Source organism: Phalacrocorax aristotelis, chromosome 6, assembly GCF_949628215.1.
Source record: "Phalacrocorax aristotelis chromosome 6, bGulAri2.1, whole genome shotgun sequence".
NCBI classification, from domain to species: Eukaryota; Metazoa; Chordata; class Aves; order Suliformes; family Phalacrocoracidae; genus Phalacrocorax; species Phalacrocorax aristotelis.
The window spans coordinates 45,694,836-45,712,278 of record NC_134281.1 but is presented as its reverse complement, the minus strand read 5'-3'; the positions used below and the strand labels follow the sequence as shown (position 1 = coordinate 45,712,278).

Genomic DNA, 17,443 nt, shown 5'->3' with positions numbered 1-17,443 from the left:
ATGTGTGTATGTTTCCTTCAGATGCTGAGGCCCTGCAAAGCTAAGGATTGCACACCCTCATTTATTTCCCTAGAAAGAAGTTTATGGCATTTCTGTGCATCCTCTTCTGTTGATTTTTCTTACTGTTTTAAAAAAATATTGTTTTTCTTACTAGAACAGTTACTTACCAAACAGCAACTGCCACTATCTTCATGACAGATTCATTTAAACACTGGCAAAAGCTGACCAAAGGAACACCACTGTTCCCCATTCTTCCCAACATTATACCTGCAAACAAAGGCATTCAGGTTCAATTTCTCAGATGCCTTCATGCAAATCCCCACCGCTTTCCCTCCCTGCTGTAATTCAGAGTGAACTAAGTGGGAGATGACTGGACCTTTGTGCTGTTGAAACAGACATGCTACCTGAAAACCTCACCTTACACAAACACAACGAGAGCGTAGGGGAGCCTGGCCACAGCCTTGTGCTTTGTCTCCATACAGGGCTCTCTCCCCTAGCTGAGTGTTTTTTTGTTTGCAGTTCCCAGAAAGTTTCCCTGTGGATGTACTTTTGTGCTGTAGATTTAGCCCCCCTGGTAGCAAGCCTGTTTACTTAACTATCTTGCATAGAGCCCTGAGAAGGATTTACCTGCTCTGAGGGATCCACAGAAGACAAACTGAAAAACATTTTTCTGATGAATGAAGCTATTTCTGCCTGCAGTCTGCCTTACTGCTGTGCACTGTGTATAACTGGGCAGCATCCCTGAGACTCCTGGGGTAAAGTCAGTATTGAGGTTTGTTCTGCTAACGGGAAGGTAATATGGGGGGCGTCCATCCTATTTTTAGTAGATATGTGCCTACATAATAACAACGAACCCTCATAATCAGTCAGGCTTTGCAAACTTGAGGAGATAACAAAATGCAAGTTCCTGTGAAGAAAGGCCAAACTGCTATACAGACTAACCAGTGAAGGAGAAAGAAAAGAAATCTCATTTATGTGCACCCAGTGCTCAGAAAGGAATAGAATACAACTCTGGGATATGTCATCTAACCATATATTCTCCAGACAGTTTTAGTTTCCAATAATGCATATAAATAGACATAATTTTCCTATTTTATTAATTTTCTCCCATCACTCCCTGGAAGGATTATAAGTGATTGAGTTAATTGCTCAAGGAAGCACTTCAAAAGCTAGCTGCACCAAGACTGCCTTTGAAGGGGTTTCATAAGGAAGCAGGGGGCTATGAATGGGGTGCATGCTGCCACTTGCTCTGGATATGCAGTGTACTTGGTTTGAGCTGGAGCCTGGGCTGTGTCCCTCAGAAACCACATCTGCACTTGTGAACCAGGTCTCAGGCAGCACCGCTTCCAGGACAATCCCCTCCCGAGACAGGGAGGGAGGCTTTCAGCTGTTTTATCCAGGGATTTCACAATAACAGTGCTTTCAAGATGTGGGTTTATAAGCCTGTTAATATTCATCTAAACTGTAACTTTTAGGTCAGAAAACAACACTTTTTTATTAAGCTTGTTGCTCATCTTTGGTAACAGGACATGAAATATAGTGCGGCTTTTTTAGCCTGGTTGGTGGCAGTTTTATAGGATTCTGAACTTCTAATTCTGTATAATGCAAAAAAGAAGTAACACTTTCTCTTATTTTACAGGAATAACTTTAATTTGCTCTTTAAAACACTGTCCTACCTAAGCATGTGGCTATTGGTGGGGACAGACAGGGGAGTGGGCAGGACTGGGGGTCCTCCTGTCTGCAGCCCTGATGTACCAAGTTCCATTTCAGTGCAAACACTTCCCTTGTAATGAATAAATAATGTGTACACCTCCAAGAAAAAAAGAGCAGATGACTCAACTCTTAGCTACTTGTCATAATCTCTAACAGCAATTCCTGCACACTGTGTGACAAGAGGTAGTATAGCTAATCACAGCTGAGCCCAGCAGCAAGGCAGTAATAAGAACTCATACCCACCCTAATGCTGTTTTTCTATGCCAAAGTGGTGTAAAAAGATCTTTGGGCAAATAAGACTGAGCCAAAGTGAGCAAAACTGTGCCAAGCACCAAGGCCTGTATACATTCTTTTGCAATAAATAAAAACTTTGCAAGGATGCTCTTCTTTCATAGAGATTCAAGCCACATGTCTCCTGTTTCATTGCTTCCATTTTTTGGAGGGTGCAGAAAGCTGAAGGCGGTGATAAATGCTTGGCTACAACATCCTTTGTCCAAAACAACAGGCTGAAATAGTCACCAGTAGATGACAAGCTTTGAGGGTTTAGTGTCACAGGTTTGTTTGTGATTGATACAGTCACAGGTGACCCAGCAGCTGTGACTATGCTGTATGTGGCAGTACCAGCAGTACATTTTCTGTATGACAGCCAGGAAGAAACCAGCTCTCAGCTTCCATCTCTTGAGCCCCAGGCCAGGATGACTTAGGGGCATGGTGAAAGTAATACATTCAGTTCTGGGAAGACAATGAATGATCTTCTGTGCTCAGAAGTATACAATTGCCCTTGGTCCTAATAAGCACAAGTAATTAATTCATTCATATCCAACACTTCTTGACTGGAATAGTGTTCGCTCTGACATTGACTTTGAGAATTGACTATAAAATACTACAAACAGCCAGTTTCCAGCAGTGCTGCACATGGCATACCACCCACTGGAGAAACTAAAAAAAAAGAGACAAATCTGCTAATGCCAGGCTTGATTTTTGACCCCTTGTGCTGGTATGAACCATAATATAATAAATACAGTCAAAGATGTTTTATGGAACTACCTGTGCTGACCAGATTAACTTGCAAGAATAAATTTAGATAAGGAAAATTTGATCAGCATTTTCTTGTAAAAATCATCAGAACTTTATGATTAACTGGGACAGGTTTGTTTAAATTCTCTCTTCCAAATCCACAAACATAATATAACACACATGGCACCAGTTAGTTCCTCCAGCAAGTTAAACTGAATAAATTAGCCAGATAGAAGCTCTTAAGAGTCCACTGTGATAAGCTACTGGATGGTATATAACTATCAGCATTGCAGGATGGCAAAACTAAAATCCAGAAGCTTCAATCAAAAAGAAGATCCATAGATTTAAAACTGATAAAACAATATGCCCTTGTAGCTCACTTACTCAAGGTATCACTGAGACTTGTTATCTGAGTTGGGTTCTTACAGTAACATTTATATTCTACACTAATTGTGGTAATACGTGACTAAGAACGGGTAAGAACAACATACAGGGCAAGTTCCAGAGCTAAAGTAATTTTCTGCCTGCTGAGGGGAATATCAGCCAAGGAGTTGGTCTGGGAGCAGGTTTTGCTTGGACTGCTAGCTGCAGGGGTGAAATGGCCAGCCATGAGAGTGGGGCTTGCCTCAGCCTGATGCCCCCTGAACCAAGAGCAGTGTGGGAAGTTCTTTATTCCTGTAATACAACACCTGGAGTTCTGGGCATTAGAAGTGTACTAACTTCTTGGGCTTTGGAAAGGAAGTCTGCTACAGACTTTATTTCAGAATTTCTTGTAACTTTGGGATTTTTGTTACTGTCCAGAGAGTGAAACAGAATATTGGCAGAGGGGCCATGGGTCTGACCTGGTATAGTAATTCCTACCTCCTCTGACCACACTGTATTAGTGTTTTGTAGAGTCAGGAAAAAATGGTTCATAAATAAAAGCTCAAAGTAATCCAGAAAAATTAGAACAAAAAGAATGCAAGTGCTTGCACAGAAAACAGAACTGCATGGAACAAAAGTCATCAAGGATATTGAAGATTTATCTTTGAAAGGTTGAGAGAACAGCTCTGTAGCAGTCTTGCCTTTTTCACCACAAAGTTTAGATAGAAGCAATTAAAAAACATTAATCAAGAAACCAAATGACCCAACCTCTATCTTTTTCTTTTAAATGGATCTTGGATTATTACAAAACAAACATGTCTGAAACCTACCCATTGTGGCAGAGAATATCACAATCCCTAGCACATTCATGCCATCACTGGTGCCTGGTTCTGACTTGTAAATCACTTCAGGAGGGGGAGTGATATCCAAGGCAAAATTCTGGACATTGGATCCATTCTCATCCTGGACTCCATATATTATAATGCGACGAGTGGTGCTTTCCGATGATGCTTTGTTAGATTTAATGATGGGAATACTCTTGGTGCGATACTGAAAGAAAATAGGTTTCATTATAACATCCCAGCAGGTATTAATAGTTTAATGAGAGACCTCCTAAGTGCTCTCTTTCAACCAGGCTGCACGTTAAAGGGACAAGAATGAAAAGAAGAATGATAACTCCTGTCCCTATGCTAAAATCTGTAAAACCAGTTGAATTTTTGGAAAGGCATAATAAAATCAGAGTTTCCCATAAACAGATCTTTGTGCAGCAAGCACATAACCTCCTGATAGAGCTACTTTCCTCTGAGACATAATCAGGAATGACTCCTTATAGGTTCTGAGTGCCCTTCTCTCTGTCTCACCAGAGGTGAGGTTCTATGAAATATTCCCCCAGGTGAAATAAACATAGCCATGCCTCTTGTTCACTCAGAACTTTTAGATTAGGTTTTCTGGCCAAATTCCAAACTAGGTAATTAGATTCTTCCTGAACACATTAAATTTTTTGCTTTAATTGGACATGGTATTCCGTTCTTCCTTTGTGGGGTGTTACTGTGTGGTCTTAAAGAGACTCCAGCTATTCTGTGTCTGCAGACCTGTGGTAGGAGAATCCATGCTCTAGGCCGGTAAGTTGTTCTGCTTCCCTACAGCACCCTTCTCAAAGTCCTCAAAGATCTGGCCTCAGGTGGAGGTGGAGCTGACATAGGTGTGCATGTCTATCCTCCAGTCACACTGTGCGTTTTATGGTTGTTTGGTTTGCCTTCAGATACCAAGGCTGCTGAGGCTAAGGGAAAAGGACTCATTAATTCTTAAATGCTGAAGGTACTAACAGTATCTGCAGTAATATGTAATGTCTGAATCTGGATTCTGTTTTACAAAGATACATGTTTTATGTGATGCTGGCTCATCTCTCATTCATGGTAAGAGGAATATAGCCACTTACCTGCTTGAATGTGGCCTCAACAAGATTGGCTGGAAACATGTTCCTGAAAATGAATAAATAAAAGAATTATTTATATGGAACTGAAAACAACTTCTGTTTACTGTGTCTGGGATTTCCCATGATAAATTAGTTATTTAACCTCCTAGAGAGCAAGGAATGGACAGGTGCAGAGGACTACCACTCTCTCCAACTTATGCCATACAGCTGTACCTGAGTGACCAAGGGTCAACAGAAAGACAGTTCCACAGAATTAAAGTTTTGGGCCTTGCTTCTACATATCTGGAGTGAGACCCAGGAGCTCTAGTTTCAATTTATGGCTCTGCCACAGTCTTCATGTTGTAACTGGGCAACATAATTGCTATCATTCCCTTCCCCATCTGCTAACTGGGGAGAAGAACATTCCTTTATCGCATATTTTGTCTTTCTTACTTAGATAATGAGCTGTTAAAGACAGAGTCAGTGTTCAGGGAAGTATTCCTGAGACCCCTGGATTCTGTAATCTACTTTGGGACTTCTAAGTATTCCTGTGAGATGACTCATAAGCTGTAAGACCTCCTGATATGCTTTCATCACTAAAATTACAAGTGATGTAGACTTTGCAGTGGTTTGGTCAAGAAGAGTTTTCTTTTCAAAAAGAGGATCTCATTCCTGTCTAAAAGACTTGAGATTAGAGCTGTACAGTCTCTGCTAAATTTTTTTTTAATATGGCTCTGAGACTTCAGAACAAGAGTCTGAAGTGAGTCCAAAGCTTCATCTTTGCTTATAGCTGAGCTACAGAGGAAGACAATGACCATATACTGTGAGATCTGCAGTGAGATTGATCGATTTTTTTAATTCAAAAAGCATCTCCTGTTGTCATCTTTCCTGACTTGCTGTGTATCTCAGTCCATAACATTTCACCCAATAATACCTGAAGCTAATTGATAACTTCAATTTGAGCTAGATACTACTTTGCAGAAAGACATTCAATCCTAATATGAAATGGAGAGCACACCCTCTACTGGCTTCAAGGAGGAATCATAGTGTATTTGGGCAAAAAAGCTAAGAAGTCATATATTTCCATGCAGCATTTGGGAATGAAGATTTGAGGATCATTTTCAGAACTGATTTATTTTCAGCCCAAGGCTTCTAAACCTAGAGGCAGAAGACAGTGACAGCCTATGACCCAATTATATGCTTTCATATACATATATTTAATCAAGGAGAAACTCCTGAATTCTCTTACCAAAAGCCTTTTTATTCAAAGTCCTGCTCAAGCTCCAAGACATGACAACATCTAAATATATGTGAAAAGCCCATTCTCATTCCAAAGAGAATTGTTATATATATGAACAGCTAAATGCATACTGAACTGAGACATTTTCCAGACCTGCTTTCCTCTTTGCAGCAGCAGCATATGCCTGCAGCTAATGGAGTTGCAGCAAGAGCAAGCTGTGCAGCACTGGCTTAGAAAAAACAATTTTATTGCTATTTTAAGAGAACATAATGTGACATTATGGTCATACTTAAAATTATGAGGTAGAATCTGTTTCGGTAGCATCAGGCAACTAAGAGCAATTTCTACAAAGAGATAATTAATTACCCATTTCAGGGTAGAGCAAAGGGAGAAGAATTTTAATTAAAGGGTAGTAGTACTGTTTAATGATTGAAATAGAAGATTGAAAATGAGGGTGTTTTGTTGGCCTGCTGTGTGAAGCAGACAAGCCACATAAAGGCATCATTGGTCATTTTGGTAAGGCTGTTTCTTTAGAGTAACCTGGTATTACACAGACAAGTAACTACCAGGCAAGATACAAGGTTGATGTGCAGCACTTTAGTTACTCTTCTTTAGCTGTTCTGGCCTTTCCTTGCCTCAGTGCAGTTACGAGACTTCAGTTTACCTACTGCTTGCAGCCTGATCTGCTACCTGGCATTCCTGCGGGATGACTGCAACATCTCCTTCCATTTTACCTACCCTGCTTAAGAGCACCAGGTATGATGATGGCTGTGCGCTACAGGGGTGTGATAGCAGAGGACAGCAGCTTTGGCCATATAATGAAATCATCATGTTGGCAAGGTTAGTTAACACAGTCTCTTTGCACATACGTTCATTTAACTGGAGCGATTTAGCTTAAGACACTGTGTAGTGATGTGCCTAGTGATGAACAACACTCACTACACTATTGTAAGCAGTGCTGTACGTCCCAGTGCTGTGCTGCCATCAACAGAGCTTTCGCTCTGGTAACAACAGTACAAGGCACCGGGTTATCTCTGCAAATCATCCATAAAGCTCATGATTCTCTTATTCAAATATCAAATCCGTAGCCAAAGTAAGAGACAGACAACAGCCAGCTGTGCATTGCTTTCCTATCGGATGCAGACACAACCTTCTGCCTGAGCCCCAGGGCCTTGGCTGACACAGGGGACTAACTGAAGAACAGCTGGATGGAGCTGGACCTGGGAAAGATGGAGAGTATGTTTATAGGAGGGGGAAGCACTGGAGAGAAAAGATGGTTACTGCCTTCTTATGCCTCATAAGGGAATTCTGCTTCCAGACTGTTAAAGGCTTCATTAATATGAAATTGTCTTTGTTTTGTGGTTTGAGATGATCAGATGAAAGGTGCTACAGGAATTCACGGTGTTAGTGTGATGATTGCGCTCTGACCCGCTGAGCGAACGTGAATTACTCTGAAAGCACAGATCCACACTGAGGATTCCTGCACAGCTCTGAATATGAATGTCATGTATGAGAAATAGCTTTACAAATAAATGTGAATTTAATTGCTGATGATTTCCACTTTCTCCCTTAGTTTTATAGTCCTAATTAGTAGAATTAAGAACAAATTAAGACTGCTCGAGAAAGGAAATATCATATGGTTAGTAGCTAGATTAAATGTTAGACAAATTTGTGGAGGATTAAAGCATTTTGTTTCTTTATCATTCTTTATCCTGCAGGAATTACAACTACCCACTTAATACTGGATGCTGGAATTCTCCCAATATTTTTTAATATATTATGCACTGTGATCCAGTCTTTGAGACTAGCCTTACCAAAGTTACACAATTTATCTAGTGAAGGGCTGACCTGAATGTGTTTGCCAGAGCTTCAGCTTATTTTTCATTTTAAGCTGGTTTACTTGGATTGAAAAAATCCAGTATTAGCCAAAATATAGTTTTGTTAATTAAAAACACTCAAGAGAGCAATTCGTGGATGAGAACTTCAATGGACTAAAAACAAATAATGAGAAGAAAGTATGACACTGTCACCTAGACCTGGGAGATGTCTGGGAATATTTGTTGGTTTAGTCAGGCCTCTTCAGAAACACTTGAGAAATCCTCACTTCAGGGTCCCTTTTGCTGCACATTGATATTTCCAGCCATGAGCTGGATGTTTGGCAGACATGTCCCAGGAATGCTTCCACTGGGAGTGGGGGATTTGACTCTTTACCATGGAACTCGGATGAGGACGGCTGACAGGATCCTCACCACTGCCAGCCAGCCTGGCTGCCTTGGGACAGCCCTCCTGTAGGCCTCTGTCCCAACAAACCTGAGCACTGGGGAACACTAGCTGGGATGGGAGCTTCGGTCTAGCACAAAATCCAGGCACTTGCATTTGCCCAAACATATTACAAAACTAATGACAGGGTGTTGCAGCCTGTCGACCTCTCCTCATGCTACCCACCTATCTTCCAGGCATCCAGCCTCCAATCATACTGGCCCCTGCAGATCTCTACTAGCTTTACTGCAATTCTGGACAAGATAAAGATCTACCCACATGGATCTGGTATCAGGATCATATAGGGAAGCTGCCTCTCTACTCAGAACAGGCACTATGTTTATCACTGACATATACTGAATTAAAGACACAGCCAGTACTTACGAAGTAATAATTCAAGCTGATCTAGTCATTGCTGTCACCACCTACAAATGCTGTTGTGTTCATTCAATTAAGAGAGATAAGCAGATAAAATACTTCTAAATTTCCAGCATTACTTTCAGATTCCTTACAAGATACAGGACACAAAATAATAGTGCAGGAAACTTAAAGTGATCCGGGATTAATTTCTCTAGTAGAAACAGCAGCATTTTCTCTAACCTCAGTGGCACAATTCAGCATTCCTGGAAAGGATAATTCCACATAATAATAGAGAATTAAATACAGTGAATAACATTGAGTGAGGCGGGTGTGGAACATAGATAAATTTAGGTCTAAGACAAGGATGTGATCGTAAAACAGAAACTGAGACATACGGTTTCTGGTTACATAAAAAATTAAGAGCTAAATACTGTCTGCCCTGAGGAAGGATGTTTCCCAGAGCATCTTCTGCTTCAGGAATGCTGCCAGACAGAGCAGGAACGTTCAACACAGGCTAAAAGAGTGAATGTGCATAAAACTTCAATATCAGCACAGTGAACCTTCTACAGACTGTGAGCTATTGAGCCACAGCTAGCACAGCATGCCTGGCCTGCATTTGCTGTGATGGCCGCATATACACACACGTGACCTACTAAACACCTTCGACTACATCCTGCTGTGATGCACAGGCTGGTTCATTCTACTAGCAAATTTTGAGTCTTTCCCTAATTGTATGGGATAAGAAGGTTCAGACATAAGGATGTACTGAGTTAGAAAAGTGTATGTATGACTAAGGCAACATGTGTTCTGGAATTTGACGAAAATCCTGAAAACTTGTATCACGTATAGACAGCACCTGATCTAAAGAGAAACTCTGAGGCTGCAGCTTCCCGTTACACATAGGACTCCTTAGCACCTTACCACTGCCAGAAGTGGGAGGTCCTGTTCCCTTCTCCATTGCCTCCCAGCACTTAACCTACTAGTTAACACTGCTTTAGTATTCTGCTGCTTTAGGAAGCTGAATTTTGTTAGGAAGCCATTTTTCAGCTCAGGCCATGCCTTGGCATTGCCCCCAGAACGTGGGGGCCCTCTTGCTCTCTTCAGAAGGTTGCTGACCCTGACACCTACAGTAGTGATACAAATACCAGCACTGTTAAACTGTTTTAGTGCTCATGCCGTTTTAATACTGGGTATTTGACAGTATTCTAATACTTCAGTGTACTGAAGTACTGAGTACTGCTGCTACTCTATACAGCAAGGGTACAGAGAGTGTAAAAATGGAGTCTGAGTAGCTTGATGTGACAGTTGTAGTTTCCAGGTTTTACAGCTGTGTACAAGAATGAACAGCACTGTGGTTCCTATTTACTGAGGTCCTTCTCAGTGACATAATCTCAAAAATTCATTTGCTTTTCCTGTCCTCTGCATGATTTCATCATCAGCTGTGTAGATTCCTGACCACTTTACTCTACCACAAGACTCTCAAATCCCGTCCTTAGTCATATGAAATACCTTCCTCCTGGTGTCAGTGGGCTCCATCAGGTTTTGTACTCCTGAAATTGAGGGCAAAATTTAATTCAGCAAGACTGAACAAATGACCTGTCTCAAGGCCCACAGGAGGATGCGTCTTGAACATCAGTAGTCACCTCCAGTGCCTCATCTCATTTCTCAGTATCAGTCTTACTATCTCCTGCTAAAAGGACCAAAGAAGGCAGCTGCAGAATGAATAAGGCATCCTCATTATTGTGATAGAAGATACTAATGGAACGCAAAAAATCACTGATCATGTCTAAGTCATTTTGTCTTGCTTGTCTTTTTTGCAGATCAGAGCAGAACTCATATTGTGGAATCATTTTGCCAAACACATGGACTGAGGGTGACACTGTTGCATGGCCTTTCAGTTCCAGTAAGGAATCTGGAGGTTGAACCTCCTTACCCTGCTTCTTCTGAAAGAAAATGTCCTGGCACAGCCCCAACAGGGCTATGGCTTTCTAAGAAAATAATTCTTTGGAGTGGTAGCATAACTACATCACGTCTTTAGGAATCTTGAAAAGGCTGAACCATATCAAAGGTAACATGACAGGCCCAATGCATTTCCACTATGGTTCCAGCAAGGCAAAGTTATTTCATAAAAAGTGTCCATTTACATTGGAAGATGTCCAGGCCAACTGTCAGGAGGATGGACGATTTATTTCTCTTTAGGGTTGAAGCTTTCCTAATGCAGTTTTAACTCCTGGCCCCCATGCACCTCCTGCTCTCTGACTAAGGCCTCCTGACCAGAGAGCAGAAACTGGTTCATAGTCCATCTCCTCAGCATTGTTTTCATCATGGAATTATCTTTTTTCCATGTTGGTTTGTCTCTGTGCAGATAGGAACCACACATTTAGAAGCTTCGGAGTCCTTTGTAAATAGTTGAGGTTCAGGCTTCTGTGCAGCTTGAACTGCTTAAAAATTAACTAGAAGCGAACATCTGGTCACATACAGTGCAGAACAGTGCTGGCACCAGGCTGGTTTTGTGAGATAAAAGAAAACTCGCAATCTGAAATGGGTAAAAAATGGTAGTTTGCCATAGGGGACAGATAAATATTTCTGTCGTAGTACATAGTGGCTTTGGCAAAAGACACATGAACATAGGGCAAAGTTATTAAAAAAAGTTCTTTCATGGTTTAAACCCTGGATCATTTAATGCACTATTAAAGATCTTATTGCATGTATATACAATTCAGTCTTCAGCTATAAACTTTTTAAAGCATGATTTCTGGTTCTGCAAGTCTGGACTTTTTCCAAGCTACAGCAGATACTTGGTTTCTCCTGCCCTACTTTCAGGTAAACACAATTTCTATAAAACAGAATATAGCCCTTAGCTTGAAAAGAGGGAAAGGAAATTATTTTAAAGAGTGCTCAGGATTCCTATGAAAACATAAATCCTCTCCAGTGTTTATATCCTCTTCTAACTATTAATGGTTTATAAAAAAACCCCTCTCTTGGTTAAGCCAGATTGAATTTCCCAGTACCTGCTATTAAATTGGATGCAATCCTGAATATTCAATGGTAAAATGCTCTGACTTAGCCTTCCAGTAAACTTCAGAAATGTACACATTTGTGTGTCATGGGTTAAGGAGTGATTTGATCCTGACTGTATTCACTGAATTGTTTTATCTGGAGCTTTTGAACTGAATAAGCTTGCAATGTCACGCTGTCTGAGAAAGACTAAAAATGTTTGTAAACCCTGTACTTGTGGTGCCCAGATTTGCACACGCAGTCAGTCTTACATAAAACAGGAGGGTGAACCCCCAGTTTGGCTGGGATTTGTTTCCTCACGTGAATGTTTATGGTGTTTGCTTGTTAGTTTGCTTTTTTGTTTTTATCTTATCAGCGAAATTTCGTTTCCCTCTGTGACAAATGCAAGTAGCGTTATTTAAGATGCAACAAGATTTACCCTTCTAAATCAAAGGTATTTTGATAAAGGCAACAGATTGTGGTGGAAATATTAACTGCTGATGTAAACAGTGTGATCCTGAGTCATACATCTTGTTTTACAAATGTGCAGCCTCAAATTATAGGTGTTTTCTATTCTGCTTGTCAGGGGAATATGTGTTGCAGAATTAAACATATTTTAAATTGAACACTATTCCTGTAAGTATGTCCCATTTTGTCCTTTTGAATAAATCACACAAAGTCTGATTTATTTTTAAAAATTGATAACTTGCATTTCTTCGTTTCTTAACTCATAAAAGGCTACTACAAATTCACTCTGGTTTTGGGGGAAAGAGTATAGAGTTAATATTGATAATTCACACAGGAAAGAGAAGGTAAAGATGTGTGTTGATTCATTGTTACTACTTCCATTAAGGTGCCCCAAAAGCCACATTCCTAGCACAAGACTCCTACTAGGTCTTGTACGAGCAGAGAATATTTCCTCTGGCACCACAGATTTTTCTGAACAATCCTCAGTGAGGTGATTTCTTTTCCATATGTCTTTGTTCTCTAGCTGTAAGAAAGGAAAATGGTCCTTGCCTACCTCACAGAAGTATTGCACAGCATGAGAATAAATCCATTAAAATTCATACAGCACAAGGTACTTTGGTGGATTAAAAAGAACAAGATGGTCTCTAGCCTGAGGATTTACAGTTTTAAATATGGAAGAAAATATACTTTCATGAGCCTTGCAGTGCTTGCCCCAGAAACATTGAATATCATTATGGCAGATTTGTACATCTGTCTCAATAAAGTGGCAAGTAAAGAGAGAAACATCTTCAGAAGAGCCTCTCCTGCACAACTTTGGACTCACAGCTGCCTTCTGAACTACTGACAAGTAATTCAGCCTGGATCCTGGCACACTGCCGATGGACAAGGGCAAGTTACAGAAGGGGAGATTCCTGCACAGGTATGGAGGTGAACTACCTAGTTAAATGGCTATCTTCCACAGAGAGCAGAACATGTATTTTGTTTAAAGCTGAATCAGATTAAAGCAAAAATTCAGACATTTAAGGCCAAAGCAGCACTAAAGATTTTAGGTATAAAGACTAACTGAATGTTGAAAACACTTCTATTATGCTGCATTCAGTGGCCTCTCTGTCCAGACTGAATCTAGGAGGAAATCAGCAGGGGCAGATTCACATCCACAGATCCTGTCCCCAGTCTCTTGGGGTTCCCTTTAGAAAGGAAGTCTTTCAAGTACTGCTGTTTAGCATGGCAAAAAATTGTTGACTTGTGGATACGATTTTTGGGACATGAAATTCAGTATGTTGATGAGATTATTTCCTGGTTGATGTGACGTTTAGAGGTATTTCAGAATTAATGCAGTACAGCGTCGCTGTTATGTCCTAATCAAGTCAAGGGGAGGTTTTATTGCTGTTTTTTTTTTTTACATAACAGACAAATATACAGGGGAAGCACCATCTGCAAAATAATGCAGAATAATAATGTGATTATTGATTAATGTTGCAGGTGTTTAGGATGATCATGAGGCTTTACAGTAGTTCTTGGTTTCATTTATTGCTGTTAGTTCATTCTTTAATTTCTGATTAAAGCCACTTCTAAAAGCAAAATCCTCACCCCAAAATTCAAGAAATGCAATTTCTAGCATCAACCTCCCTGCCAAAAATTCCAGACCGGACAATGTCATATATAACGTCGCAAGAAATGATAATGTATTTCATCATTTCAAAGTGGCCTCAAATCTGAAATCAGTGAGGGTGAATACGTGTTTCACCACGCCAAGATTCATGCTTTTAAAATAAACCCTACAATTATGTCACATATATAATCTCCACTTGTACATTTAGCATTCTTCATTTGCAGAATACCAGATGTTTCCTGTGTAAACTTCTGTGCACATATGCAATTGATAAATTGAGAGGAAATTAATGAATTCAGAAGATAAGCCAATCTGGGCTGAAAAAGATGGTCTCCAGCTGTGAATGGAAGTGATTTATCATTGAGCTAAAGGATCAGCTTTTCTAGCTCAAACCAGCAGATACATCATTACATTTAATCCAGACTTCCACACAGATATTTAGGAGTTTTGCAATTGACTTCAACAGAGCCAGGATTTGACCCATAGTGTTTGCCTAGGCTGGAAGCCCATTCCCCACAGTTGTGTTATTCTTATTTATTTATTTAGTAAATGTGGTTATTTCTGTAGTGGAGGAATAAAAACCATCACTTTGTGCACTTGGGTAGAAAGATTGCAGCTGTGACCGCTGCTTAGCACAGCAAAAGGAGGGTGAGCTTTATTCTTTCTTTTTAAGCTTCAGCAATGACAGTGGCTCATCGGCCTGTTTTTGTTGACACCTGCCCAAACCAGTGAAGACTTTGAGGTTTCACAGACTAAAAGCACATGCCTGGTTGGAAACATGAGTACCTGAAATATGCATGCAAACTATTACAATTGGCCCAGGTAAATGTTTGTAGGGAGTTAAATTAAAGATGATATTTGCAAATGTTTAGATCAGGACATACTATTTTACCTGCAATGAGGCTCAGCAGAATAAAGTGTCCTCAAATGGCACCACTAAACCTGTGGTGTACAGGGACTAGCCAGACAGAAGTGAATAGATTAGACTGTAACTCAGGTCTCAGGTGCCAGTCCTACAGACATTTGGTTGTTTTATGCAAACGTAATACTATAGAACTGAATTTAAATTTTGCATGCTCCAAGAGCTTTTCATCTGACTCATCTCCATGAACTAGCTTACTCTGGGTCTCAAAAAGCAACTGGACTGGTGTGAGGAAGGTGATGGGAACCTAAGGCAAGGGAGGCCCTTTCTAGAGACAGCTTGGATTGCACCATATGCCTCGCTATGCCTTTACTTGCCTTAGAAACAGCTCAGCATGCCAGAAAGGGTTTCCAAACACTGCCACTACGAAGATAATAATTAAGATTACACTTTTTCTCAAATTCCATTTTACTTCTTATGCTACTCTGACATACTAAGGGATTCAAAGCTCCAGGAACTTGCTCAGCTCCTTCCTCTTGGTGTAGGAATTACAGTCCTTTATGCAGCAGACACAGAATAATATGGCTTAACGTTATGTTACAAATGCACATGTGTGAATTCCACTGCACATCCATCATAGCAAAGTCATTGGGGAGATATAGATGCCATGAAGTGGGCATCTTCCCACTGCAGATGAAGATGGCGGTTTTGTGGAAAGTGACAAAAGAGGGTGTGCTCAGCTGCTGCTCCATGACTAATACAATTTGGCCCATTCTACTGACACAATAGAAGAACATGCAGATTTCAGATGGCCTGGCTAAGTGCAATTTGGAGGAGAAAAAAAAGATTTTTATAGGTTTTTCATCCTAGTTCCTTCTGATCTGAGGTCCCAGTAACTCCAATTAAAGTACTGATGCCAATTAAAGGCCTCCAATTAAAGGGCTGATGCCCTGTCAGGGTCAGGAATTTGGGTTTTTGAAAGACAAATTGGGCAACATCTTTAATTTTAATAAGTCAAACTCCAAAGAGAACTCTTCATGTTTCAAATACACACTGAGCCTAGATGCCCCTGCCCAATATGGTATGAGATGACTGTCTTGAGAAAAAACAAAGGCAAAACTTGATCTTTCTGCATGAGCAAAATAAAGCTGAGGCACATACTAGTTCAGTCAGGAAACTAATCCCTTTAGCACCTGAAATGTTGAGACAAAGAGGGATATTCAGGCAAGGCTATCTGTGCTCTAATGATGTTCTGAAAGAACAACCTTCCTTTCCACCAAACAAAGTAAAACAAACAAGAAAAAGCCACAAATCAGAAAAAACAATGTGGTAAAAATAAGGAATAAAAAGATCACAACAGTGGTCTTTCTAATTGTGCCGTTCATCTGAGAGTTGCTATGAGCAGTTGTAACAGCACTTTTAAGAATTATTTCCCGAAAAATGTGGATTTCAGCTCTTATATTTAAGGTTTTGCCTATTACAACTGCCTGGCCTTATTTAAATTAACCTGACATTTTAATACTGTGTTGGCCTTAATAGATTTCATGATGAGCTCCACAGGCTACATATGATTCTGTGGGGGTAAAAAAAAAACCTACCCCACTGTTAGTACTTCTGATACATTTGGTGGCCATTCATTAATCTTACTAGAAAGAGCCAGTATAAACATCTGGTAACTTGAAAATAATCTACTGAAATTTTCTTGATTCTGTTTCTTGATTTAAACAAAAACTTCATCCTTAGGTTCAGAACTTAACCCCAGGCCACAGCTCCTCATGCAGTTAGGTACAAAATGTTACATTCAGGAAGCAGAAAGAATGAATGTAGTTACCGGATTAAGTCAAGCAGTGCATCTGCAGAGCTCATGATGGGCTTTCCGCCCTCTTCTGTGCTCTCCTTCTGTGCTGCTCCACCAGGATGGATAATGGAGACCATAATTATTCCCACAACCACAGCCACAAATGTTGTCCACAGGTAGTAAGTGACGGTTATGATACCTAATCGACTGGAAGTCTTGGCATCCAGGGCTGCTAGCCCAGACATTAAGCTGTGGAAAGAAAACAGAACACATATGGCATCTTTTGCACAATATTAATGCAACTGAAAACCTAATTTCCTAATTATTGCAGTTTACCTGCTTCTCTCAGGATAGCCTGCATATCAGTGTTTTTAAAAGCCTGCCAGTAACACTAAAGCTGTGGCCTCTGTGTCTAAAAGGATGTTTCCCAATTGCCATGTGAGATCCTGGTTACCTGAAGGAACTTGCAAGCTCAGGCTGCACACATGGGCACTGCATCTTATCAACTGTTCCCTGAAGTTCAAGGGATAGTTTTATATAACCTACACGTGTAATGGCTCAGTTCACAGGAGCAATGGCAATCATCAGTGATACAACCTTAGGTATGAAACTCTACGCATAATTTTTCAGAATCATAGAATAATTTAGTTCAGAAGGGACCTCTGAAGGAAATCTGGTGAAGCTCCTTACTCTTTCCTGTGTGAAGCCAGACCACTTCAGAATGAAAAACACTAAGGGGCAATTTTGTCATATAGTCCATTTTTTGCCTAAAAGAATAACTTTTTTTTTCTTTCTAAAGCAATACAAAGCAAAATACATTTTTGCTTTACCAGGGGGCA

At 40.4% G+C, this 17,443-nt stretch overlaps 1 protein-coding gene across 2 annotated transcripts in view; it reads right to left on the bottom strand.

The window, feature by feature from the left end:
• Positions 1-17,443, bottom strand: part of SLC1A7 (solute carrier family 1 member 7) — a 57,817-nt gene that overhangs the window by 22,220 nt on the left and 18,154 nt on the right. For both annotated transcript variants that reach the window (XM_075097596.1, XM_075097597.1), the window contains 4 exons: positions 16,638-16,853; positions 5,033-5,075; positions 3,924-4,143; positions 168-267 (listed from right to left, as the gene is read on the bottom strand). In XM_075097596.1, the coding sequence (XP_074953697.1) occupies positions 168-267; positions 3,924-4,143; positions 5,033-5,075; positions 16,638-16,853 (579 nt within the window). The remainder of the gene's footprint in view (positions 1-167; positions 268-3,923; positions 4,144-5,032; positions 5,076-16,637; positions 16,854-17,443) is intronic.